At 31.8% G+C, this 25,849-nt stretch overlaps 1 protein-coding gene across 1 annotated transcript; it reads right to left on the reverse strand.

Moving 5' to 3' along the window:
* Positions 1–81: 81 nt before the first annotated feature.
* Positions 82–25,353, reverse strand: LOC117318349 (sentrin-specific protease 6-like). The gene is made up of 20 exons (XM_033873352.1): positions 25,316–25,353; positions 24,939–25,050; positions 24,446–24,524; positions 15,540–15,615; positions 14,771–14,841; positions 13,964–14,025; positions 13,181–13,517; positions 12,651–12,913; positions 12,048–12,273; positions 11,309–11,506; positions 10,577–10,946; positions 9,700–9,816; positions 9,247–9,363; positions 8,503–8,595; positions 5,436–5,625; positions 4,426–4,590; positions 3,770–3,849; positions 2,470–2,538; positions 1,743–1,890; positions 82–1,156 (listed from the first exon to the last, which is right to left on the reverse strand). Exons 1-20 carry the CDS (start codon positions 25,351–25,353, stop codon positions 911–913), a joined length of 3,057 nt encoding a protein of 1,018 aa, XP_033729243.1. The 3' UTR covers positions 82–910.
* Positions 25,354–25,849: the final 496 nt, after the last annotated feature.

Below are 25,849 nucleotides of genomic sequence, written 5' to 3' on the forward strand. Positions count from 1 at the left end.
CTAAAATTTTAATTTATTTGAGTTTGCAAAAAGTGTATAAAAAAGAATCTGTTATATGCAAAATATATTTTTATCAACAAAATGAAATAAATGTAATTTCTGTATCATTAAATCTAAGATGAATATCTTAAATTCTGGAATTTGATTTACGTGAACAGATGGATATATTAGTAGTGACACAGAGGACTAATTAAACAGTAGTGTTAATTACCATGGTAATACAACCTTATGTATGCAAAATGCAAATAAAATTGTATAGTAATATTATCAGCAGAGATTAAAATAAACAAGACTAAATGTTTGGTTGATAGTTGAAAACTGATTGAAGAGACTTCAGCAGGATAATTCATTCTATTTAGAACTTAAGAACACTTATTATAAATCATGTTTAATTTCATGATTTTTTAACAACAAAGAAATATGTGAATTGTATTGGAGTAAACAATTGGTCACACAGCACTAAAGATATTACAAGATCAGGTGTTTGGTATACATTGAAACAAGAACTACAGTAAGGCTGGTATATACGTAGTAATCAATCAGAAACTTTTGGCATTAAACAAAATCTTATTGCAATACAGAGCACAACAGTGAAAGCATAGTCTCTCACTGGTAGTATTCAAATTTAAATGTTTAACATCACATAAATCTGATTGCGACACATAATAGTGGATGTGGATGGAATGGTTTTTTCCCTTTAAACCCAATTTATCACCATATCATCAGTTTAAGACCATCCTGACACATGGATGACCAGAACCTGTAACAAGTGGTAATGACATTTTGTGCCTCAGTAACAGCTGTATTGGTACGACACCTGTTGTCTTGGTAACAGATTGTAGATGATGAAGTGTAATGATCCCTGAATGTTTATGTCTGTCCACTCTCACACACAACATCACAGCCTTTGTCAGGACTGTTCACTATCTTTTTCTTTTCCTTCCTCAGGTGCCTGGTCGTTTTCTGTCTGTTGTTGCAGCAACTGTTGCTGTTTCAGTTGTTGCAAATGCTGTAGCTTTTTAAGCAACTCGGTGTCATTTTTTTCTTTTATTGTTAACACTAAGTTTTTAATCTCTTCTCGTTTCTTTTTCATTCTCTCCTCAGTGAACCAGTTTTGTAAACACTTGATTGGAAATGAGTAGTCCACCAAAGGGTCCTGAAAACAGACAAAATTCTTTTTCATACGGTTACCATTTTAGAAGCGATGTAGAAGTCTCTCACAAGAACATAATTACTACAGGAAAGATCATTAGTATCTTACATACATTATGGGTCAGAAAAATTTCAAAATCCTCAGTAAATAAAGCTCACAATATTACATTACTGTTAATTGGGATTATGACTGAAGCTACATTTCATTAAATATTCAACTTATTATTGTACTTATATTGAAAAGTTCTAACATGATTGCATTTGAATTTCAGCAGGCCAACCAGTAACTATGATGGTACCAACTTTTGTGCTGTATTATCAGTCTTTTTTGGCATTTTTTTGCCTATCTTTGAGTACTATCAATAATGATATGAAACAGAAGGTCTAAATATATATAGATCATAATTTACAAACCATAAATGGTGCAGTCCTTATCTGCCACAGCTCTAGTATGTAGTAAATCAAAATTTCAGATAACAGAAATAAATTATTGAACAAAGTCTGGTAAGCATGTTTACAAAATGGCTTTCCCAATATCAGTAACCTTAGGTTTAAAGGAGATTCCTTTCCACTTAATTGTATGTAAATACCTCAAAGAAGCTCTGTACATATTGCAACACATATATTCCACAGTCGCTGTAGTTAGTTTGCTGGGGGACTCGGGGTGTGCTACCTCGTATCCGCTCCTTCAGGTTAAATGAAGTTTCTTTTTTCAAGTTCCACTCCACCTGTAGGTACCTGAAGTACAGCCAAGCAATATTGAAATGATTCCTGATTTTAGTGAAAAATCAATCTCAAAAGCTTTAAACACTCTTATGTATGAAAGTGAGGCTCTGTGTTTTGGAGCCATTAAGTTCAAAGATAAAGCCCAAACTTTTGAAAGTCCAGAAAACATAATCTTGGTACAATTTACATAAAACCATATAAGTTATTAACATTACAATCTATTTATTTCTCAGTTACGATATACTCTCTAACAAATTCAACAATATTTTAACATTCACAAAGTTAAGATATACCCTCTTATAGATTCAACAATATTTTGACAATCTTCTGAACAGTACAAACTTTCCTGTCATAATGCAAGTTCAGGATAATTTCTATGACTGATTTTCAAACTGAAAATACATAATGTACAAGGCAAACCTCCTTCATCTTTGTTGTTTCCATGTGAAACTTAGTAATCTTTAGACTTGCTGATTCTGAAATAATTTCTGCTATCATAAGTGTGGATGACCTGACAACCAAGGTGATCAATAATGGACAACCGTAGATGTGGGACACTAACAAGTATAAACAGGCAATGACAAAACTTACTCTTTCAGAATTGTGACAATTCTAGCTTTGTTTGGGCCAGCCAGTGAATCAAAGATCAATACACATGGTCTGCAACAAAAAATACATGAACATTATACAATTATATCACAAAGCAATTCAGGTTTTATTGAGGCAAATATGATTAACCAGTTCATTTTACCAGAGGAACACAATATTTTTAGGTACCTTATTGAGTAAAATGAAAATGTTAAAACTGGCAATATGATTTCAACCAGAAAATGTCTGTAAGGTGGGAGGCAAAAATTCATGTTTTTATTAAAATGGAGGTGAACACAAAGCCTAGCCAAAGAAACACAAAGTCTAATGGAAGTAAAGCATAACATTTATGTCACAGTGACCTTCAAATACCTACATGAGTTTACCTTAAAATCTCACAATTATCAACATGAACAAGAGGCCCATGGGGCCTGTATCGCTCACCTGGTTGGATTAGACCAAATGTTAAAATAATGTTCATGTTCAATTCGTTTTATTTGTAAATCTCAAACAATGCTATACCGGTATATGGTTACAGTGTGAAGATCCCAACTGCTTGAAAGAAACAATGAAGTCCAGACTCTCTAAGGTCTGAATGATCTCAAGAGTTGAGAGTTTTTAAAACATGCATTCATCACTTTATGACTAGTAGAGATTTAGATGAATTACGTTTATTTCTGCTATTGGGCCCCGCCCCTTTGGCCCTTCAGGGGTCAGAGCCACCATTTAAGCAAAATCTGTTCTCCTTCCTCCAAGGATGTTTCTGACCAAATTGGGTTCAAATCCATTCATAACTTTATGACAAGTAGCGATTTAAAGGAATTACCTCTATTTCCCCTTTGAAGCCCCGCCCCTTCGGAACCTTGTGGTCAGAGCCACCATTTATGCAAAATCTGTTCCCCTTCCCCCAAGGATATTTCTGACTAAATTAGGTTCAAATCCATTCATAACTTTATGAGAAGCAGTGATTTAAAGGAATTACCTCTATTTCCCCTATTGGGCCCCGCCCCTTTGGCCCCTTGGGGGTCAGAGTCACCATTTATGCAAAATCTGATCCCCTTCCCCCAAGGATGTTTCTGACCAAATTTGGTAAAAATCCAATAAGAGCTTTTTGACTAGTAGCGATTTGTAGCAAATGTTGACGGATGGACGGACGGACGACGGACGACGGACGACGCGCCATCACATAAGCTCACCGGGACCTTTGGTCCAGGTGAGCTAAAAATGGATGACTTAAGACTTCATCTTGGAGAAATCTCTCTCCGCCATCCTACAATCACATCTTGCTGTTTTTAATACTTACACTCTTTGGCCTTTTTCTACAAAACATTTTTTGCTTTCTGCCACCTCATCATAATCCTGTATGACCCGACCACGCAGTTCCTATAAAACCAGATCGATTTTGCTGTTTGGTATTAAGTAACATATAACAATATGAAGAAACAGACTTTCTATATACAAAATTTACCTTCTCATCTGAAAAGCTATTCCTTTTAAGCATTTTTAGTAGAAAGCATTGTGTTACTGTGATCCCACATATACCTTTTTCTGGGGACACAAAAGGGGCCAAAACTCTATATGAGAACTGATATGGCTGTAGGTATCTACCATGCGCTATAGTGGACAAAGGGACATAACTCTGTATAAGCGACCAATTTAGGTTTTATTGAGCAACTCCTCTCCATCATTCATGGTGATAGTTATACACAAAACTGCTATTAATTGTATTTCAAAAGGTGTTATATATTTCCAAATCATACATAATGGACTAACAGGAAACCGGTGAACTTAACAGCCAAAGAAGACTGATAAAATCTGAACTTCTTTCCGAAGTTTTCTTTGTTAACATTTAATGGAATTCCTCAAAGCCTACATAAATGTATTAAAAAATAAAAGTAGATATGGTATAAATTTCAAAAGAAGCTTTCACAGAACATTGACTATATGTTGTATACAGACCTTAGGTATCACTTTTGTTGTGTTGGTTGCTGGTGGGATGTACTGAAGTTTGTATGGTGTTGTGGCAGGTGAGGAGGAAGAACATGTGTTTATAGGTATTGGCACAGGTGTTGTGGGTGCTGTCTCTGTATCCATCGGTTTCTCTTCCTTCTTCTCCCCATCCTCCTAAAATCACAATCAGTTGAGTTAGTGCATGTCTATGGTAAATAAACATCTCATAAGTTCTCGGTATTTATTTTATCAAAGATATTTAAAAAGCAATACGTTAATGATATGTACCTTGCAGCATACAAGTCACTGCTTACCATGGTTTTTTTTATCTTAATAATTATTAAATTGTTAAATCCTCAAAATAATGTTAAAAGATATTTAAACTGAATACAGGATTAAGGTACATATTCACTGGCTCAATATCTTTTTTTTATGTTTTCCAGAGATTTTCTAATTCAAAACAGATAATGACTTTAATTAGGGAGGACCTACATCCGCCAAATAATAGAGGTTAAGCATCCTTATATATACATGTATATATAGAAGGGGAATCTCTTGAATTTTCTGTGCATGATGTCATCAATTTATGTGGTTTTGCATCTGCTATACATAGCAACAACTTGGAAATGTGTAGGCAACAGTGTTTAAATAACAGATTTTCACAATGAAATTTTATGTAGATTTGTTTTTTTAGCATCTGTATTTTGTGACACGATTGGGATTTTCTTTGTTCAGTTACAAAATGTTGAAACATGAATTATTCAAAATCACTAAAATACTGAATGAATGTGCATTCATGATAGGTCTGCAGTTCTATTTTTCTTTCATACAAGCATGAAACTTGTATAAAAGCATAAATCGACCAAATCAATAATTTAATTACAGATTATTTTTTGAAAAATCATTACATTCAAATATCTGTTCCTTGGTTATAGGTGACGTACATGAAATCACAGACAGCTGGTTTGCGCCACTTTCAGTCTCGAGAATGAGGTGCTGAAGGTGTTCTGACAACTTACCTCCATAGCCTCGCCAGCGTTGTCAGAGCCAGGAGTGGGCATGCTTTCAGACACCCCTTCCATCTCCTGCTGAACTGGAGAACTAGCCTGTTCTCCAAACACTTTCTCCAAACGATGCTTCGGTACATATAAAAGGTTTTCATTCATCAATAATCCTGGGTAACAGATGATAGCCAGGAACCAATGGGAACTGAAAAATACAGGAATGAGTCAGATCCAAAATTATTTTCAAGTTTCATTTCTCTTTATGAGGTGGAATAATCAATATATTGTGAAAAACAAACAAGGGCCCAATGGGCCCAAATCGCTCACCTGCAATGCAGTGATCTTTTCATATATGGATCCTGCAGTTATTTGAAAGCATGCTACAGGACCAATATAATGTCTCTCTGCACTTTGGCTTTTCACTAAAAGTCATTTAAAGATTTAAGCATACTTGATCGACGTGACCTTGAATGTGAGTCAAGGTCATTCATTTGAACAAACTTGGTAGCCCTTTACCGCAGCATGCTACAGACCCAATATCAACTCCCTGGGACTCTTGGTTATTGAGAAGAAGTCGTTTAAAGATTTTAGCCTTTTGACCCGTGACCTTGAATGAAAGTCAAGGTCATTCATTTGAACAAACTTGGTAGCCCTTCACCCCAGCATGCTACAGGCCAAATATTAGGTCTCTGGGACTGTTGGTTATCGAGAAGAAGTCGTTTAAAGATTTTAGCCTTTTTGGCCCCTGTGACCTTGAATGAAGGTCAAGGTCATTCATTTGAACAAACTAGGTAGCCCTTCATCCCAGCATGCTACAGACCCAATATCAACTCCCTGGGACTGTTGGTTATTGAGAAGAAGTCGTTTAAAGATTTTAGCCTTTTTGACTCCTGTGACCTTGAATGAAAGTCAAGGTCATTCATTTGAACAAACTTGGGAGCCCTTTACCCCAGCATGCTACAGGCCAAATATTAGGTCTCTGGGACTGTTGGTTATTGAGAAGAAGTCGTTTAAAGATTTTAGCCTTTTTGACTCCTGTGACCTTGAATGAAGGTCAAGGTCATTCATTTGAACAAACTTGGTAGCCCTTTACCCCAGCATGCTACAGACCCAATATCAACTCCCTGGGACTCTTGGTTATTGAGAAGAAGTCGTTTAAAGATTTTTAGCCTTTTTGATTCCTGTGACCTTGAATGAAAGTCAAGGTCATTCATTTGAACAAACTTGGTAGCCCTTCACCCCAGCATGCTACAGGCCAAATATTAGGTCTCTGGGACTGTTGGTTATTGAGAAGAAGTCGTTTAAAGATTTTAGCCTTTTTGACTCCTGTGACCTTGAATGAAGGTCAAGGTCATTCATTTGAACAAACTTGGTAGCCCTTTACCCCAGCATGCTACAGACCCAATATCAACTCCCTGGGACTCTTGGTTATTGAGAAGAAGTTGTTTAAAGATTTTAGCCTTTTTGACCCCTGTGACCTTGAATGAAGGTCAACGTTATTCATTTGAACAAACTTGGTAGCCCTTCACCCCAGCATGCTACAGGCCCAATATTAGGTCTCTGGGCCTTTTGGTTATTGAGAAGAAGTTGCTTGAATGGAAAGTTGACGCCGGACGGACGGCCGGACGGCCGGACGGACGGACGACGGACGCCGCGCCACGGCATAAGCTCACTTGCCCTTCGGGCAGGTGAGCTAAAAAATGATTGCATATATATATATACCTTTAGTTTTGGATAAGCTGGGTTTAAAATCCAACACTCTAATTCTGAATTCTGTAGTGGCCTTATATTTTCAAAGTCACATGCAGAATAGATATCCAGAAGGATCTTTGTGCCCACCACTGAATGGTCTAGCTACGACAGATATTCTCTCTTCCACTTCCTCATCTGTTCTCTTTTCCTCTTAATTTATTGAAAGCAAGTGCAAACTACATATGAAATCCAAGACAACCTACATATGTTATCTTAGACAACCTAAAACAACCTACATATGTTATCTTAGACAACCTAAAACAACCTACATATGTTATCTTAGACAACCTAAAACAACCTACATATGTAATCCAAGACAACAAGACAACATACATATGTAATCTAAAACAACCTACATATGTAATCCAAGACAACCTACATATGTTATCTTATACAACCTAAAACAACCTACATATGCAATCTAAAACAACCTACATATGTAATCTAAAACACCATACATATGTAATCTAAAACACCATACATATGTAATCCAAGACAACCTATACACGTTATCCAAGACAACCTACATGTGTAATCCAAGACAACCTACATATGTAATCCAAGACAACCTACATATGTAATCCAAGACAACCTACATATGTAATCCAAGACAACCTACATATGTAATCCAAGACAACCTACATATGTAATCCAAGACAACCTACATATTTAATCTAAAACAACCTTCGCACGTTATCCAAGACAACCTGCACACGTTATCCAAGACAACCTACATGTGAAATCCAAGACAACCTACACACGTTATCCAAGACAACCTATATATGTAATCCAAGACAACCTACATATGTAATCTAAAACAACCTACATATGTAATCTAAAACAACCTACATATGTAATCTAAAACAACCTACACACGTTATCCAAGACAAATCATAATTAACTTCCAGAGAAATAATAACTAACAACATCTAACATAGAAATAATAACTTACATCAATTAATTGCAATGTGGCTGCCTTTTGGTTATTTTGTTTCAATGAGAAGTATTCAAATCAAATGGACATAACAAAGGACTGACAGGAACCTTCATATCAAGTCGGAGAAAACCTTTCCAGTACTTTTCAAGAATAACAAATAGCAATAATAAACTTCAACTGTTAAAATCCAATATGGCACCTCTTGTTTATATTTAGATCAGATGACAGGGATTGGCTATAGATAAAGTATGGTTATTTGATTAGGACACCACTATTGGATACCGCGAAAGCTACAGTGATGATGTACGATCTACTACCTGAAACAAGCTAATGGTATACGTGTATACACTGTTCTCATATAAATCATTTAACAAAAATCTTGAAAAAGCTCACTGTTCATTGATGGGTATAATGATAAAATCTTTATCAAACAGATCCACATGCTTTGTCCACTTCTTCACTGCTGCATGCCTTCTCTCTGCAGGGCTGAAATCCATAAATTTGCAAAAAATAAATGTCAATATAATTGTAATACATTCATGTATATAAAACATCACATAAAGGAATAGACTACCAGGTATATTCATTCTATGATATGAAGTGGAGTTAATATATTGACAGGAAGTTTCCTAGCACACCCATGGTACCAGTGATTGTATACTTGTGTGCATGCTCAAGTAAATGCAAAACACTAATTGACAAATTCTCAGACATTTTTTTCAGTTCGACAAAATATAACACTACTAATGTGTAATGAAATGTCACGAGGCAAGGGAAATGAAAACAACTTAGTGAAGAACATTGAGGGAAACTTTTTCCTCCTTTTCATATCAATCTTTTATTATGATTATACTGTATAAATACAATACTGTTTCATTGGTATTACTCGTGGGAAATTTAATTTTGCTATGTTCGCAGTAATTGAATATAGCTCGAAAATACACAGGAAATATGCAAAGCATAAATCAAAAATATACAATACACAGATATATTGATTAGAGATGTAAAGCCTGTCTACTGTATAAGGATTTCAGGGCCGTGTTGCATTAAATCTAGTACCCCAATCTAGTTCAGATGGGAAATAGCAAAGTATTAGCCCTGCGAAATTGAATGACAATACAGTATAACAAAACTTACGTGAGGGCAGAGTCCAACACTCGGCCTTGTCGCTGTGTTAAACGTTTAAAGAAAAAGGAACTGAATATATGGGTCCTCTTTCTTACGTCTTCACTCAGTACCTCCAGGAACAGGAATCTGGTCACAAAAAACAAGACTTTAAGTAAGAAGAACCTTAAAGGGCTTTTCCTGATTCAACTCTTTCCAACATAATTCTCCAAAGGCAACTGCAAACGCAGACACCAAGGTCAATTATGATGACTCAAGTGGATTTGACTCTTCATGTTATATGTTAAAAAGTGGTAATCTCAAAACAATCTTTAAATAGTTGAAAATTGGATGACAAGCTTTTCTAAAGCGAGTTTTTATTAATCAAGGTGGATTTTTCAAACTCAGATTCCATATTGAATTGTACGCGATTGACACCACACTACCTAGAGTAACTACAATGGTCAAACAAACCATGATACTTACCTGAGATAGAAATCAATTATGACATCATTGAGGAACTCTCCTTCGTTCAGACAGTACAAATCCTCATTTGTGACTGCTATTCCACCCGGTGTAGGTGGAGGTGGGTATGTTATCAATCTACAAAACCAAGACAGATTGAAATTTATTTTTTCATCTAATTTCTTCAACATCTCAAACAAGTGTTCACCCGGATATTTTAGTAATTATGGCAAATTATTTCAACTATTTTCTTACTTTTTTAATAGTCTCTTCCAACTCTTGAAAATGAAAAAAAAAAAAAAAAGATTTTCAGGGATTTTTTTTGCTATATTTCCCCTATTGGGCCCCCTTTTTCCTGTCCTAAGAGAGTCACATCCTACGTTTATGCAACAAAAGATTTCATTTGCCCAATAATGCTCCAGACCAAATTTCATCACAATCCATTCAGGCCTTAAGGCCTACCTGGTAGTAGCCATTTAAATGATTTACCCTAATCTCCCCTTTTGGGCCCCACCCTTTCGGCACCAGGTGAGACACACCCTCCTTCAACTTTAGATCGCCTTTGCCCACTAATACTCCAGACCAAATTTCATTATTTTTTTTTGTATCCCTTCATACAATAAAGATGTAGGGACATGTAATTGTGAAATGCAAAAAGTGGAACTTACACATATGTTCTTGAATTACATAAATTAGGATTGATGACATGAGCTTCTAATATACAGCATCTGTTAATCTATTATTTCTGGATCATTGCGAGTACTTGAGTCTTGAGTATCCATAACATTTTCCCAAAATTTTATTGTAGAAATCCTAAAGAATTACCATATCAACATTTTCCTTGAACAAGTTTGAACAGATTTGCAATGACAATATCTAAACTGCAATGCTTCCTTACTTTTCAATTGGTCCAGAAAACATAATACGGGGAGGGGAAGGAGACCGCTCCCTCGGGTCAAGACTGGTGTCCATATCCATGCTCTCTGTCCCAAAGCTCATATTTGATTTCGTCATGGTGTTATCAACATTGAGTAGTTCAGAGTTCATTTTGGTTGGGTCTGCATCAATATCAGGGTTTGGTATCCTCTTACACAGGAATGAGGTATTTAGGAGAAGTTGCTGTGATTCTGTATGACTTAACATCTCAATGAAATTCCGATCCTTTTTGTCAGTTGATTGTTGATAACTTTCTAGAACTCTTAATGTGCTTTTCTGTTCTTGTAAGGAAACAGACTGTAAAAGTAGCACTATGTACTGGTATTTCAAGTCTGAAATTTAAGACACAAAACCACAGTTAAATGCTTTCTTAAAAGACTGAATAATCTATATAGATTTTTTCTTTCTTACACAAAGACAAGAGATTGCCATCTGCCAAAGTATGCAGTTTTACCTTTTCTGCTGTATGATACAGATATATATACATGTATATATATAATATACATATAACATTTCCAGAGTGAAGCTGTTTTCCTATCCAAATATTTAATCTACAAATAGCCTTGTGTTCCAATTATCATTAGAATACAAGCTCACATTTCATTATAAAGTATTCACATTCAAGAGACATTTCCAAATATTCTTAAGCTAATAATAACCTAATAAGGAGAGCTGTGTAAGTGTGATAATTTACCTCTGTCAACAGGATTGAAGTAAGGTTCCTGAGAGTTTTCTGGAGGAGTTTCATTTGTCATGTCCAGTTGTTCTCTCAGTTTGACCCCAAAGTTTACTGTTGTATGGATAAATATGACAGGTGTAGACTTCTTCAGGTGTAATAAGCACTGCTTCATATCTGAGGGGGTGATGTTGAATTTATGAGTGTTTTCCTCACCTGTAAGCATAATTAGGCTTCAAATTTCATAATGAAATCCACATGTCCATATTTAAGAAACATCTTAACAATCCAGTGACCACACTTAGTAAATCTTTTAGAAAAAAAATTCCATTCACACCTAATATCCAAAAGCATGACATTAGGTATTTCCTACTGTTAAATACTATTACATCGTAAACTATTCAAAAATTGAGATACATACACCACTATATATTTCTTAACCAATACTTTCCACTCCAAAATTAGTATCCAAAATGCACACTATATACAATCACTAACATAGTAATCAAAGATACACAAAATACTCTAAATTTCATACCTAAGTCAGTGTTTAACTAAACTCAACATTACTTCTGAACATTTTCAACCAACAATGTTGCATTTATGATATTTTCACATTGTACATTGAATTTCTGAATTGTTAAGAGCAACTAAACTTTAAATACCAATAGAGTTGATCTAAAACTATAAAACAACATTTTCTTCACACCAGATTACAATTTCTAAACCAATGACCCATAATGTATCCATAGCTTACACTCCATGAAGATTTGTACACCATCATCTGAAATAAGGATAGGTTCTATAGGTGTTCCCTTCAGTGAACCAACTTTGACACTCCGGGCATTGAGTGTAAGACTTCCCGACGACACTGACTTGAGGGGACTTGCCAGAGGCTTTGGCGTGTCCACCTGAACTGTCGGTTCTGGTGACGGTGTCTTAGACCGAGTATTTTCATTCTTTTTTGAAATGGGATTTCCTGCCTTTAAAATAGAAATATTGATAGAATTTGAAGTATTCATATATGCACAGGTACAGGAAAATATTCAATCAATATATTATTTTTATTAGCTGGCTAAATAATCGATGACTCTCAAGAAATCATAGAGTGAAAATATTGATTAGAAAAAAATTAATTCTTAGAACAGACAAAATGTCGAGGACTATGCTACAGTTTATAATATGATGGGTAAGAATGTGTTAGGTTAAGACTGTGCCTTTACTGTCTCTGAGTCTATCAGAAACTCAACACTGGCACTAGTTTATTGCTACAATTTAAAAGTAAATTTGTCAGAACTTAAGCTTTTAAAGAATTTGAGAATAAAAACAGGAACCTACCACTTACAAATATACTATTTACCTTGTCTTCCATCTTACTAATTCTACTGTTTTTAAATGTTGGTGAAGTGTGAGAAGGAATGATTGACACAAGTTTGGACAGTTCGTCATCTTCCTCACTCTTTTCAGGAACAGTTTTTGGCTGGTTTTTGCTCTCGTTATTGGATAAAGCACTAGAAGAGCCATTTCTAGATGAAGACTGAACAACTGATGTAGAAAGATTTTCTAGATTTGCTATTTGTGTAGCTGTATCGTCCTCTTCATCTGATGATACAATCACAGTAACTGAAATAAAGTTCATCAAACAATCAATTCAGTTGTTTAATCAAATGACCTTTATTTCATTATCCAATTCTACAGGCTAAAACATTCTTGCAATCTCAGAAATAACTTTTTTATAATGCAAAACATTTTGTAACATTATAAAATTGACTACATGATAGTACTACATTATAATCTAATACTGGAAACTCAAAATTAGAAGAAAACAAATCTGAAATTAGGTAAAGTGGAGAAAAGATCGCTATAGAAAACAAAATTGAGTGCATATACCTGGTTCTATGCATTTTTTGCTTGGTGTGATGCGGACCATGTTGTAGGACTTTCCTTGTGAGTTAATCTTTCGGCCTCTTTGCGTCGTACTTCGCACAGTGAACACAGAACCTTTGTATGGCTGAGATTGTCCTTGAATCTTTTGACCATAGAACGATTCTTTAGTCACAACATTTGATATTTGTTCATTCGTTGATTCACTGTCATCTATCTTTTGGCGCTTCACTGGTTCCTTTTTCACATTAACTGGGAATTTTCTAAAGCACCGTTCACAGGAGTTTGTATTGCCACTTGTATATCCACAAAATTTACAGTGAACTACATATTCTCCATCATCCTAAAAGAACGCAAATTGATATTAATAGAAATCACAAGAAATGAAGATATATTCAACACCTTTTTACATGTGCTGTTTTCTCTAACAACTGATGTTACCTGGTACCTCCATGACATTACAATAAAGAAGCAAAGTATGACACGTGTTCAGTGTATACCTTAGATGACATGGGAAAAAGAACATAACATAGTACCTGTGTGCAAGATATAACTATAAACATTGTTAATCCCCAATGATATCGCGCCATAACCAATTTTTCATTTATGAAAATCAATCTTGAATAATATCAGTGTCCCTGACCAAAACATACGTGAATTTGAATATAATTGTCACAGAATCTAGGTCTTTTTGACTTTTCAGAATTTAATGTTATGAAATATAACTAACATAAGACAGCAGTTATGTGATAAATTACTCATCAAGCAAAGGAAGAAAAATGTCTTTACCTCATTCTGTCGTTTCACACTAGATGAGTCGTCCGACTTACTGTCATCCCCTTGACTAGATTCTTAAAAAACAAAATCAAATCTTATCAATGGAACGTATACATATTTTTTTCCATTGATCTATTTTGCAATATCTGACTTGTATTTTCCAAAAGTTTATAGAGAATACATGATGTAATCAGGAAATAATTTAACCGCAGTCAGATAACCAAGATAAAGTTGTGAAGTATTCAGATATAACTACAATGAACCTAAAACTGTTAGAGATGTCCATTATAGTAATACATGTAATAGATGATTTATTTATTTTCACAATCACATGAAAAAGAACATGTTTGCATAAAATGTTAAATTTGCAGTTTCTTGATGGTTCAGCAGTTAATATCCCTTTTCATACTAGAAATTTTTCAATATGCTATATTTTTTGTACAACACTGAAGCATCTTAGATTGCTCTATATACAAAGCCTTTAGTTATTAACCTGTATCATAAGGCAATTAAATATTAATTAATACATGTGTGAAACAGCAAAGAAATCCAAGAGGCAACTCAAATACAACAGTGCAAAAACCTCAACAAGCAAAATCTGTTATTAAAAGGTAGGTGCATACTAATATCATTCAAAGTATATATTGAAGTGTTGACCTCACATGTTTACAGAGGAATCACTGTCCATAGCAATACTGGCCTTTAGACCAAAAACAGTGGTTTAAAAGTCCACATTCTATCAGGATTGGTTTAACATTTGTAGGTGGTTTAGGATCTAAATAAGCACAAATTCAGAGTTTTCCTGATGACTGCACTTACCTCGAGAATTTTCTGCATCATGGTCATATCTTGTTCCCAGTGATGGCGTATGTATTGGATGTATTGGAGGTCTGATAACATACAAATTGTATATACATTATCACAGGACAAAATCTAAAAAGAGATTCTTAGAAATGCTGAATATACATAAAGGATGAGATTCCACTTTATAGGAGATTTTATGAAACAAGCCTTATAATTTTTTATTTCTGTGAGGCAGTCCGACTTGGCAGGCAATAATAGGATAACTTTGAGAAGAGATTCATAAAATCTCACGAAATGAAGACAAATTTACTATACTTTATATCACATAACTCACAAAACTTTTAACAGGTTTCATAGTTAAAATGTGGAGGGCTTAATCAAACGGGGACAGCCATTTTGTTGTGCCATTAGTTATACATAATGTCACAATAACTTTCTGACCAGCACAGCTACTGAAAAACGCTCCAGGGTATATTACACTAGTGACATATACAAAAATATTACATGGGTAAATTCTATGGACATCAGGCCAATTATTCATCAATCTATATTCATTGAAAGGAAATGGCAGTCTTGTGTGTTCAGTATTACAGAGCATATATCAACTATTTCTTAAATATGAATTCTTCCTTTTTTTCATCCATCTCATTAATGAACCCATACATATATTATCAACAGATACATATGTTAAGTTAAAGGAAATCTGATAAAAAAATACAATGGTTTTAACAGAAATGCTAAGGTCGGAATAAGTGTCTAAAGATAACATGATTTGAAATCATACCTTCCAAGATATCGTCTGCAGATCACTTGCATGAAGGAATGTGCGACCATTGGGTAATATTGTGTCTGAGTTCTTACTAAAATCACAAGATAATAACATCTCTGCATACAAATGAAATATGACAGCTTAGAAACATCTTTGAATATCATAAGAATCATAAATTTATAGGTATGATCAATATGTTGAACATTTATATTATCGACCTTTTAAATTATTGATGGTCACAATCTCTGGCTCTACAAAATGTTTGAGGGAATACTGAATAGTCAACAGTTTAAATTTATTTTCAAACATTTCATTTTGGCTCCCGAATGGTAAATATACAGGCATATATATATCTATTGATGGGCCCAAATTTAAACATCATGACATCATTTAAACTTCCAAGCGCATTAATTTATAATGCATATTTGATGACTACATGTATAAATTTAAACACTCAATGCAAAAGTAAAGTTATCCATATATTTTTAAAACCAACACATCACCCTTTTATACCCTGAAGTTGTCATGTGATGTACTAAGTCAACAGATACATGGTTACTCAAGTTTACTGTATGCATTGAACCCAATGAATTTGAAATCGGATATATTAAAATATTATTTTAAATTTAAAAATTTACATTTTTCTGGCATTGTCATGCTCACTATATAGTCTATTTGAGAGCTCTGGCATTGATGTACGTTTAAATACCATCCATCACGCGCTACACTTTTCATCGTATTAATACAACACAAACCGGAACTCAATATCAAGGATAATTTTAAATTTAACGACTAATTATTTGTCTACAATTATTTGTTATAAAATATGCCATTGTGCATTGCGCTGATAATAAAATGATTAATAGAATTTAGTTTTTTTTTTTTTTTTTTTATTCATTTGGTTTCCAAAAAAAATCACCTTTTGCTTTTCCAAAAACCCCAAAAAACCGGGTTTTTGGGGGTTAAATTTTAAAAAATTATACAAAAAAATAAAAAAAGTTGAAATAAATTTTTTTAAAAAAGGGATATTTGAAAAAAGAAGAAAAAAACGTTTTACAACTTTTTCCCCCTTAATTTTAAAACCCCGGACAAATTTTTCCCCCTTTTTGAAGAAGGTTAACGTTTTTGATAAATAAGGAACATTTATTTTCAAATTTTTCCCAAAATGTTAAAATTTTTTTAAAAATTTTTTTTAGAATCAAAAAAATTTTTTTAATTTTTCAAAACAATTTATTGGGGTTATTAAAAATACTTTTTAAAATTTTTTTTTTAATATTTCAAAAGCTTTTTTTTTAAAAAAAATTTTTTTCCAAAGAAGGGAAAATTTACTTCGTGTTTAAAAATAACCCTTGTATTTAAAAAGGGGGGTGTCTTTTTTTAAAAAAAATTCAAAAATCTTTTTCTTTTTCAAATTTTTTATCCTTTATTTTTATTTTAAAAATTCAAAATTGAAAGGTTTTTAAAAACATTTTTTTAAAAAAAATTTTTTTTTAGGAAAATTTTAAAATTTAGATTCATTCCACATTTTAAAGATAATTAATTTAACAATAAAAGGATTTTTGTTTTTGTTTTAAAAATTTCCCCCGTTTAAAGTAGAGTAATTCTTTTAAAAATTTTCATGCAAAAAAAAATTAAAAACTTTTTTTTAAAATTAATTCAAAAAATTTAAAGCCCCCTTGGGGGGGAAACCCTGGGCATTTTTAAAAAATTTTTTACCCCCCGGGTTTATTACTAAAAAACTTTTTCCCAAACTAAAGTTGTCATTTCTTAAATATTTTGGGGGGATTCAAAATTAAAAGGGGGTTTTCCCGGGGGGGGGAGGGTCCAAAAACATGGTTTTTTAAACCCATTTGGAATTTTAAAAAATTTGGGTAGCAATCCCATGGGGGTTTTCCCAAAAAATTTTTTTTACCTGGATTATTTTCAATTTTGGTTCCCTTTTTATGGGTTTTGGGTTTTTTTTAAAAAAATTTGGGGTTTTCCCCTAAGGGGGGCCCAAAAAGGATTTTTAAAAAATTTTTTAGAAAAAATTAAAAAAACCTTAAAAATTTTAAAATTTTATAAAAAAGGAAAAAAAATTTTGAATTTTTTTTTAATTTAAAAAAACCAGGGAACCCCCCCCTTTTTTTTATTGTAAAATAACCCATCAAAAGGGGGACACCCCCTTTTTAGCCAAAATTATTCAAATTTTAAAAATTTTTTTTTTTTTGGAAAAAAAACATTTTTAAAAGGGGGGATATTTTAATATTTGCCCCAAATTCCCCCCCATAAAAGGCCTTTTTTAATTTTAATGAAGGATGGAAAAAAAACCTTTTAGGTAAAAGTTCAAATGTTTATTTTTTCCAATTCCAGCCTTCATGTGTATGGCATTTTGGGTCATTTTTTCATTTGGTAGGAATTTTTTTAAAAGTGCCATATCTTCTCGATTGTTTATTTTTTGACTGATACATTTCACACACTTTAAAAGGCCGATTCCTTTAAAAGTGACCCATTAATAATTTTTAAAGAACTTTGAATTTGTTTTAAACATTTGCCCGTCCTTATGAAGGTCAAGGTCAAATAAAGTATAACATTTGTACCCGCCATAACGTTACGATGCACCAAACATCAACCTTCATGTGTTATAGATAAAGAGCAGAAACCTTTATTCTCAATTTTTTGGGTTATTTTTAATTTTGGCTGGAGAAATAGCTTTAGATTCTTTCAAAAATGCATATCTTTTGCCCATTTTTTATCTGATGGGCAATAAATATGCACATTCTGTTTCAGTGGCCCATGTTCTTTTCATATAAATGAAAAAATATCAATTTGAGATTTTTATTTTGACATTCGAACCCATAACAAGGGCGTTGCCTGACATTCTCGACAAATCATTGAGAAAATTTGCCCCAACCACGTGCTACCAATTTCAATAAAATGAAACATTTGCTAAAATAGTGTATGAGTTCCTATAAAAAATAAATAAAATTATCTCTCCCAGGGAAAAGGACACATAGGGGGCCCGAATTAACAAATTTTTTAAAACAGCTTAAGAACCTTTGACCCATTCCGGGTACTTGGGCTTAAAAAGAAGACCGACGCATGACGACGACAAATTTAAAGGTGTAATTTTAGCGAAAATTTAAAGGGGTTGTAAATTGTACAAAAATTTTATTATTTAGGCGTCACCTAAAGTTGTTTTTTAATTTTACCCTATTAAAATTTGAGGTTTTTTTCTATTTATACTTAATTTTTACACATTTTAAAAAAAAAAAATTAATAATTTAAAAATTTTTAAAGTTTCAAAATTTGGGGAATAAAAGGGAACAAAATTTATCATTTAACATGTCAATCTTTGAAAACGGCTACTGCTTAAACGGATAAAACAATCATTCCCATTTCGAAATTTTCCCAAAGGTCATTCCGGCTTTCCAAGAAAATTTTTTTACTGAATTATTTTTTCTGTATCAATTTAAGTCTTTAGTTTATAATTTATATTTTAATACATCTATTTAGAAATAAAATAACTAAAGGAAAAAAATGAAATTGTAACAATGTTTTGATAGCAGGCCAAACCCCATAAAAAAAAAATTAAAAAAGTTGTTCAATTTTTTATGAATTTCCAATTGAGGAATTTGGGAAAAATTCATAATTTAACCTATATTTTCAAATTCATTTTTTAGAAAAAACGTCCAAACAAATTTTTTAAATGGAAAAATTTAAATTTAAAACCCTTTTTTTTTTGGGTCAATTTGAAAGGAAAATTTCCCCAAAATAAAATTTTTTATTAAAAATTTAAATTTTTTTCCCAAAAGGTTTATAACTGGCCTAAATTAAGTGTGGAATAACAAGATTAAAATTAACCATATTTCCGATAATGTGAAAATTTTACCATCAATATAACTTTATTTTTAAAATCATAATATTAAATTACCTTTTAATGCTTTTAGTACCTTATTAATATTTTCGGTTTAAAGTATCTTAAAAGTTAACATATAAAAAATAATTAATATTTAATTTTCATTTAATCCCTTTTTCGTTCCTTTTTGGGACTTGAAGGGTTTTTTTTTAATTTTGGGGTTTAAAAAAAATAATTTAAAAACTAAGGAAATAATTACCAAAAAATTCTCAAAAAATTTTATTAATAAACCTTTTGGATGGATTAAGATAAAAAAAAATTTTTTTATTTTAAACATTTTTAAAAAAATTCAACAATTGGGTTTTTTAAATTTGAAAATTTTTTGAAAAGAAATTAATTATTGAATGTACAAAAAAATAAAAAAAAAAATTAAACGATAAAAAAGGAAATTATTTAATGTCTGTATATATTCATCTACTCCTCTGTTTAAATAAATTGTTTATCAAATCTTTTAAAAATAGATTTTTGGTGAACTATTTGTAATTTTGACGCTGTTTTAAAAAACAGGTAATTTTTCCCGAAAGGGGTGAAAATTAAAATTTCCTTTTAAAACCGGGAAAAATTACAGAAAACAAAGAAAAAATTTTAAAACAAAAAACCCTTTTTAAAAGGTATTAAAAGTCAAAAAATTTATATTTTTTAAAAGGGAAAAACTAAAAATTTTTTTCAATTAATTTTTGTTTGGACAAACCCCTTTTTTAAAAAAAAATATAAATTATTTTTTTAAAAGGGGAAAAAAAACCCTGAAAAAAATTTACCAATTCCTGGAAAAATTTTTTTAAGTCTTTATTAATTTATTTTTTTGAATAATTTTGATCCTATACAAATAATCTTTTCAAAGGGGAAATTTTTTGGAAAAAATTTTGTTTTAATTTGCCCCTTTTGGATTTTGGTGGAATTTCCCGCGGAAATTTGTTTTCCCCTCAAATGGGCTCAAATTCGTAGTATTTCCTAAAAGACGGAAAAAAAATTAAGTTATACTTGTTTTAAAGATAATAAAAATACAACTGACAAGCGTCTAAACGGGTGATACAAATTTTTATTCAAAAAGAACACATGTTACGTTCCACGATTTTTTGCTTGGTAGAACTTCCTGTTTTCCCGTAAAACTTTTCGGCATAGACGGCAAACACTTGCGTTTATCCCAAAATTTTTTTTTAGGTGGTTCATTATCATTAATTTTATAAAAAACCGAAAAATTTTTCCCAAAAATCTGTTTCGTTTTTGGACCGGGGTTTGGGGATTTTCCCTTTGATTTCTTCCCCGCCCGCCCTCTTTGTACTTGTTTGACGGGCGCGTTCGATTACAATTTCCGAGGTTCTTCGTTTCGGGACCTTTTTTTAAAATTTTCCTGATCGATTGTTGAGTTGCCATCATCTCGGCATCGGATTTAAAAGATCGTAAAAACGTCTTTTACCCCTCACGTCCCCAAAACCCACTGCCCTCACGGGATATTGAAAACCTAATTTTAAATAATTTTTTCCATTCCCCGGGGTTTTAATATAGCTGGGTTTTACGTTTATCTTTTTATTCTTATCAGGGCAAACGGGGTAATCTTTTTATTGGCTACAAACCTTTCAATTAAAAAGTTACCTTGGCCTCCCCCTCTCCTTTTCACACCATATTGGACCATAGCATTGCCTTAAGTACCTTCTCTCCCTTTACCTCACCGGCTCCACCCCCCAATGGTTTAGTCGCGGTCCTATACACAGGCAAAAAAAGCAAACCCCCTTCAATACAAAAATGGTTTATTTCCAAATATATAAGGAAAAATTGAAATAAAACATTCACTTCCTGAAATTCTTAGAATTATGCGTGGGGGAGACTTTTTAAAAAAATATTTTGCCATTGCGATTTTTACATTGCCGCCAAAAGGGATTCTTGGGTAGTTTATATTTTTTGGTTTTTTTTTACACCTGAGGGGAATGAGCCAATTCAAACCACCCCCAATTTCACAAAAAAGTCACAACAAGTCCCATTTTGCAAGCGTCCTTTCCTTCATTTCTATGTACCGTTCCACTTCTCGGCTGTGTCATGTTGTTGGAATAAAATTTCTGGGTAAAAACGTTCAATAAATTTTTGTTTTCACTAAATTTGTCATAAAATTTTACGTTGTTTTCATATTCATTTTTTTTTGCTGTGTTATGGGGAAGTCATTCTCCATTTTATCCTAACTTTTTTTAATGTATCTTATGAAAATTGGGCATAAAACCAATTTTTTTTAAATGACTTTTTAATATATAATAAAAATATTAGCAGGAAAAAAAAAACACTCAAGGCTTTTTATAATGCTGCATTAGGTTATTGAACCTTTTTTTTCATAAGGATCTGGAATCGGAAAATTTGATAGAAACCTAGGAGCGTATCAAAGAAAAAAGTTAATTTCTAACTACGGGAAACGCCAAAAATTTTAAAACCCCAAATGGGAAAACCCAAATTTGTGCACCAATTTTAAACCCCCTATTTCCCATTTTTTACAAAAAAAAACAAAAATTTTGGGAAACCAAAAAAACCCAAAAAAAAAGGGGGAAATGAAATCAGTCAGAAATTATTCCGAAGTGATTTTACTTTAAACGAAAATATATAACTTTAATTCAACGTTGGACATCTAGATTCAAAAAACTAATTTAAAAGTTACTTTCAAGAAAAACAAAAGATCAAAAACAAAAAAATTTAACAAAATTAGGCCCCAAACAAGAATCTAATTTACATTCTTCATATTGGTACATCCTGTAACCCTAAAACCCTTTAAAATTTTTTTCGCGCAGTTTTAATTTTTTTAGGGGAAAATGACGTTTTAAAAAACATTTTTTTGGGGACAAAAAAATTTATTTTTAAAAATTTTTAAAAAAAAATTTTTTAAAAACCCCAAAAATTTTTTTTTGCCCTTTTTTTCCTTTTTAATGGGCCCGAAACGGGGCCCTTTCCCAAAAAAAAAAAAGGGGGGGGAAAAAACCCAATTTTTAAAAAACCTTTTTTAAAAAAGAAAAAATATTTTTCCTTTTTAATTTATTTTGAAAAAAAGGGCCCAAAATTTTAGGTTTGGTTTTTAAAAAAAATTTTAATATTTTTAAAAAGGAAAAGAAAAATTTTAAAAAATACCCCTTTTTTTTAAAAATTTTTTTTCAAAAAACACATTTTTAAAAAATTTTTTTAAAAGGAAAATACAATTTTCCGAAAAAATTTAAAAAACATTAAAAAATTGTTAAAAAGGGCCCAAATTTTTTTTTTAAAAAATTTTTATTTTAAAAACTTTTTATTTAAAATTTTTTAAATTTAAAAAATTTTTTTAATTTCATTTTAAATTTTTTCCCCGGAAAAAGAAATTTAAAAATCGAAAATTTAATTTTAGGTGGGTTTTTTTAGTTTTTTTTGGGGTTAATTTTTTATTGGAAAAAAAAAAAATTTTTTTAAAGGGGGATTTTAAAATTTAAAGGCCTTTCCCAAAAATAAAGCCCCGGGAAATTTTTTTTTAAAAATTTTTTTTTAAAAAAGTTTCAAAAATTTTTAAAACCCCCTTTTTTTTTTACCCTAATTTACTTTTAAAGGGTTTCCCCCAAAACCTTTTTTAAAAAAATAAAAATTTTTTTTTTTTTTTTAAAAAAGGGGTTTTTAAAAAAAATTATTTGGGGAAAAAGGAATTTCCTTTAAAAAATTTTTTTTAAAAAAAAAGTTTATTTACCTTAACTTTTTTATTTTAAAATTGGGGTAAAAAATGGAAAAAAAGTTTAGAAAAAAGGGAAAATTTTGGTTTTTTAAACCCCCCGGGGAATTTAAAAAATTTAAAAAATTAAAAAATTTAAAAAATTTTTTTTAATATTTGGGGGGTTAAATTAAACAGGGGGTTTTTTAAGGGTTTTTTTTTTTTCTTTTTTCTAAACCCAGAAAATTTTAAATTTTTTTGGTTTTTAAACTAAAATTTTTAAAAAATTTTAAAAAAAATTTTTTGAAATGGCCTTTTCTTTGGGGGAAAACCCCCTTTTTATTTTTTTAAAAAAAATTTTTAAAATTTAACAAACCCCAACCGGTAAAAAAATTTTTCAAAAAAAGGGGGGTTTCAAATTTTTAAGGGGAAAAATTTTGATTTTTTTTTTTAAAAAAATTTGGGGAAAAAAAATAAATTTTTAAAAACCCCTATTTTGGGGATTTTTTCTTTAATTTTTTAAAATTTTTTTTAATTGGGGAATTTTTTTCAAAAAACTGAAAGGATTATCAAAAAAAAAATTTTTTTAAATTTTTTTTAAAAAAAATTTAAAAGTTTTAAACCCACAATTTTTAAAGGGGGAAAAAAATTTCTTCTTTGTTTTCTTTAAAAAAACCCCTTTTTTTTTAACTTTTGGAGGGAAAAATTGTTTTTCCAAATTTTTTTTAAATTTCAACTTTTTTAAAAAACCAAAATTTTTAAAAAAACTTTTTTTTTCCCTTTTTAAAACCAAAAAAAAAAAAACCCCCTAATTTTAAAAATTTTTAAAAAATTGGGGTTTTCCTTAAAAAATTTTGGAGTTTTCAACGACCAAAAAAATTTCTTTGGGGAAATTTTAAATTTTTTTTTTGGGGGGGAAAAATTTAAAAAAAAGAATTGTTTTCCCAATAAAACTTTTTGTTTTTTGCCCCCCCCTTTTTCAGTTTTTTTTTCCCTGGAAAAATTTTTTTTTTGTTTTAATGTTGTTGATATTTGATCATCACCCGTCCTTCCGTTTCTTGACTCAATACATTTTGATCCTGATCAACATCCTCTTTGAAAAATCACCCGATATTTTGGGTTTTTGAACAAATTTTGTTTCAACTTTGTTGACCCGCTTTGTGGGGAAATTTCCCGCGGTAATTTGTTTTTCCCCGTCATAGGGCTCAAAATTCGTAGTTTTTTCCTAAAAACCGACGGAAAAAAAATTTAATTTTTATACTTTTTTCAAAGATAAAAAATATACAACTGAAAAAGCTTTTCTAAACGGCTGATAAAATTTTTGGTTAAAAAATGAACACATGTTACGTCCCGTACGATTTTTTGCTTGGTAAAACTTACCTGTTTTCTGTAAATTTTGGGGCATAGACGGCAAACAGCTTGGGTTTTTACCCAAATTCTTTTTTAGGTGGTTCATTATCTTTAAATTTTAAAAAAATCCAAAGAATTTCCAAACTCTGTTTCTTTAGGGACCGGGTTTGGGATTTTCCCTAGATTTCTTCCCAGCGGCCCCTTTTTGTACTTTTTTGACGGGGCGTTCGATTAATTACCGGGGTTTTCGTTTTTTGGGTCCCTTTTTTTATATTTCCTGATCGATTGTTGATTTTTGCCATCATCTGGGCATCAATCTAAACGATCGCTAATCGTCTTACCATCATCGTCCCAACCTACGGGCCGTCACGGTTATTGAAAACCATAATTTTAAAGAAAATTTTTTCCTTTCCCTCGGGGTTTTCAATATAGCGGGGTTTTGGTTTTTTTTCTTTTCTTATCATGTCAAACGGGATAATCATAATATTTAATGGCTACAAACCCTACAAATTAAAAAAGTTACCTTGGCCTGCCCACTCTCCTTTTCCCCATATTGGACCAGTAGCATTGCCTTAAGTACCTTCTCTCCCTTACCATCACCGGCTCCACCCCACCAATGGTTTAGGGCGCTGGGCCTATACACAGGAAAAAAGCAAAAAATTCAATACAAAAATGGTTTATTTCCAAATATGGGAAGGAAAATTGAAATAAAACATTCCTTCTGAACTTCTTAGGAAATTTTGCGTGGGTGAGACTTTTTAAAAAAAAAATTTTAGCCATTGCGATTATTTACATTGCCGCCTAAAAGGGGGTTCTTTGGGTAGTTTATATTTTTTGGTTATTTTTCACCGAGGCGAATGAGCCAATTCAAACACACCCCAAATTTCACGAAAAACGTACCCCAAAAAGTCCGATTTTAGCAAGCGTCTTTCCTTCATTTTCTATGTACCCCTTTTCCACTTCTGGGCTGTGTCATGTGTGTTGGGAAAAATTATTTCTGGGTAAAAAAAGTTCAAAAAAATATGTTTTTATCTAAAAATTTTTCATAAAATTCACGTTGTTTTCTATTCATTTTTTAAATTGCTTGTTTGGGTAAGTCATTCTCCATTTTATCGACTAACTTTTCAATGTATCTTATGAAAATTGGGCATAAAACACAATTTTTTTTAAAATGAAATTTTTAACTATTAAATATATTAGCAGGAAAAAAAAAACACTCATAGGCTTTTATAAGCTGCATTAGGGGTTTTTGAACACTTTATTTTCATAAGGATCTGGGAACGGAAATTTGATATGAAGCCTAGCGAGCGTATCAAAAAAAAACGTTAATACATAACTACGGGAAACGCCAAAATTTAATCACATATGGTAAAACCCAAAAAAATCGGAACTAATTATGGGTTTTTTTACGGTCTTTAAAAAACTCGGCATGGG

Source organism: Pecten maximus, unplaced genomic scaffold (assembly GCF_902652985.1).
Source record: "Pecten maximus unplaced genomic scaffold, xPecMax1.1, whole genome shotgun sequence".
Classification (NCBI taxonomy): domain Eukaryota; kingdom Metazoa; phylum Mollusca; class Bivalvia; order Pectinida; family Pectinidae; genus Pecten; species Pecten maximus.